At 35.2% G+C, this 2644-nt stretch overlaps 1 protein-coding gene across 1 annotated transcript in view; it reads right to left on the reverse strand.

The window, feature by feature from the left end:
• The window catches only part of EMWEY_00022530 (hypothetical protein, conserved), a gene marked incomplete at both ends in the record, with an annotated part of 6844 nt that extends 5324 nt beyond the window's left edge, over positions 1 to 1520 (reverse strand). The window contains 2 exons of the mRNA XM_013477907.1: positions 76 to 228; positions 1230 to 1520. Of these exons, the coding sequence (XP_013333361.1) occupies positions 76 to 228; positions 1230 to 1520 (444 nt within the window). The remainder of the gene's footprint in view (positions 1 to 75; positions 229 to 1229) is intronic.
• Between the last annotated feature and the right edge of the window lie 1124 nt (positions 1521 to 2644).

A 2644-nucleotide genomic window follows, 5' to 3' on the forward strand; every position in this document is an offset into this window, starting at 1 on the left:
GAATTGAATTCCTTCCTCTACTGTCTCTAAATTCTTCTTAACAGAAGAAAAGGAGACAGTCCCTTTATACCCTACACCTAATAAGGACAATACACTGCTGCTGCTGCTGCTGCTGCTGCTGCTGCTCATGCTGCTCATGCTGCTGCTGCTGCTGTATTGCTGCTGCTGCTGTAATGCATCCAATTGCGTATAATATTTTAAACGCTGCTCTAATAACCGCACAAGGGTCTGCAAAAAAAAATATACACAAACCCTAAACCCTAAACCCTAAACCCTAAACCCTAAAACCTAAACCCTAAACCCTAGACCGTAAACCCTAAACCCTAATCATAGTATAAGTATATCACCAGAACGGCGTTGTGTGCGCTACAAAAACCCTAATTAGTGTCTACACTCTGTTATTAGGGTTTAGGGTTTAGGGTTTAGGGTTTATTATATAGATAATTACTTCTGCTTGTGTCTGTCTTTGTAATAAATATTTTAATGCCCCTTTTACTCCTGTAGTTGAATTAAGAAGAATTTTACGAGAAAAAGACAACTTTTCTCTCTTTTTTTGCATAAAAGAGAAAAAAGATAAACAATTATATAAAGGGAATAATATATTATCTACCCTGTATATAAATAATTAAAAAAAAAACAAAAAAAAACGAAAAAATTAAAAAAAAAAATCCTAAACCCTAAACCCTAAACCCTAGCTAAACCCTAAACCCTAACTAAACCCTAAACCCTAACTAAACCCTAAACCCTAACTAAGCCCTAATTGATAATATGAGAAACAACACAAACAATGGTGCAAATCTCCTTGCAACAAGCAACAGGTAGGTAACCTCTAACTCTCTCCCTGTCTATATAATTAGGGTTTAGGGTTTAGGGTTTAGGGTTTAGGGTTTGTCTTACTCTTTGAGGGGTTTCTGCAATTGTTGCAGTTGCTGGGAATTTCTTTCCTCAAAGAAAAGAGATGCTATCCAATAAAAATCCGCCTAATTCATCACCAGCAGCAGCAGCAGCAGCAGCAGCAGAAGCAGCAGCAGCAGCAGCAGTAACAGCAGCAGCAGTAACGCAGCAGCACGCATGGGTGTATCCGTGCATGCATGTTTGTATACATTATTGCATGCATATTTGCATGCATGTATGCATGCATGCATGCATGCATGCAAAGGGTACGTACACCGCAAATAAGAGTAAATAAAAAAAAGAGGAAAAGGAAGAAGAAGGGAATACATGCTTACTTGCTGCTCGAAGCCGCATGCATCTCCTGCAGCACCATCCTTCTGCTGCTGCTGCTGTTGCTGCTGCTGCTGCTGCTGCTGCTGCTGCTGCTTCTGCTGCTGGTCTTCATTAAGGGGCTTGGTAAGGGGGAGATATCCTTGCAGTCCTCCTGCCCCTCCCCATAGTACCTCTAGAAGTTCATCTGGTGGGGCTGCATGCTGCTGCTGCTGCTGCTGCTGCTGCAGTTGCTGCAGTTGCTGCAGTTCCTGCAGCTGTGGAGGCGGTGGAGGAGGCGGAGGCACCTGCTGCATCTTCAACAGCCAGGACGCCGCGCTAAGGCGCTGGCAGAGGCCCTGCTCATAGGGTTTAGGGTTTAGGGTTTAGGGTTTAGGGTTTGGAGGTGTATAGTTGCTCTGTAGGAGAGCCATTCTTTGGCCTCGTGCAAGTTGTTGAGGGTTTAGGGTTTAGGGTTTAGGGTTTAGAGTATATATTATATATAAATATTATATTTAATTGTTAGTTATATAAAGAAATATAAAAAAGAAGAAAAAATAAACAAATAACAGCAATATTGTCTTTTCTTTTCCTCTCTTTCTTTGTTTCCTTTCCTTGGGGCTTTATTGGGTATTATATGAACTAATAAAGATCTATTTTTGTATATTTATACATAAAAAAGAATATTTTTTATATAAATTAATAAAATATACACAAAAAAACAATTCTTTTCTCCTTTTTTATGCCGTAATTATGCTGCAGCAGCAGCCGCAGCCGACCCGTCGTGCATGCATGCAGCTGTTGCGTCTGCTGCTTGTTGTTACTTTTTCTTCTTTTTTCTTTTTATTTATTAATTAATAAATATTTAATTTATTTTAATTATAAATAACAATTAATAACATAAACAAGTTGCTGCATGCATGCTCTTTTTTGGGGCTTTTTTCTCTTTTTTCTTCTTCTTTTCTTGCTGCTATACTTGAGGTGTATAGGCACCTCATGGTTATATATATATATACAAGTGTATTATTTTATTTATTTATTTATTTATTTATTTATTTTTCTTTCTTTTTCTCTTTTTTTCTTTCTTTTTCTTCTTTAAATAATTAAATAATTAATTAATAAATATAATATATTTAATTTTGTCTATAAACAAACATAAATATACACATTTCCTCTCTTTTTTCTCTCTCTTTCTTCTTTCTTCTTTTTCTTCTTTTTTCTTCCCTTTTCTTTTCTTTCCTTCCTTTCTCTCCTTCTCCCTATTAACTAAATATTTATAAATGTTATTTATTTATATTTATTTATTAATAAATATATAAATATAAATATATATATTTATTTATATTTTTTATACAATTAAATACATTTACCTAAATAATAACCATAAACCCTTAAACAAACAAAAAAAAAAAAAAAAAAAAAAAAAAAAATTTTTTTTTTT

The sequence above is a fragment of the Eimeria maxima genome, genomic scaffold (genome assembly GCF_000499605.1).
Source record: "Eimeria maxima Weybridge genomic scaffold, Emw_scaff220, whole genome shotgun sequence".
Lineage (NCBI taxonomy): Eukaryota > Apicomplexa > Conoidasida > Eucoccidiorida > Eimeriidae > Eimeria > Eimeria maxima.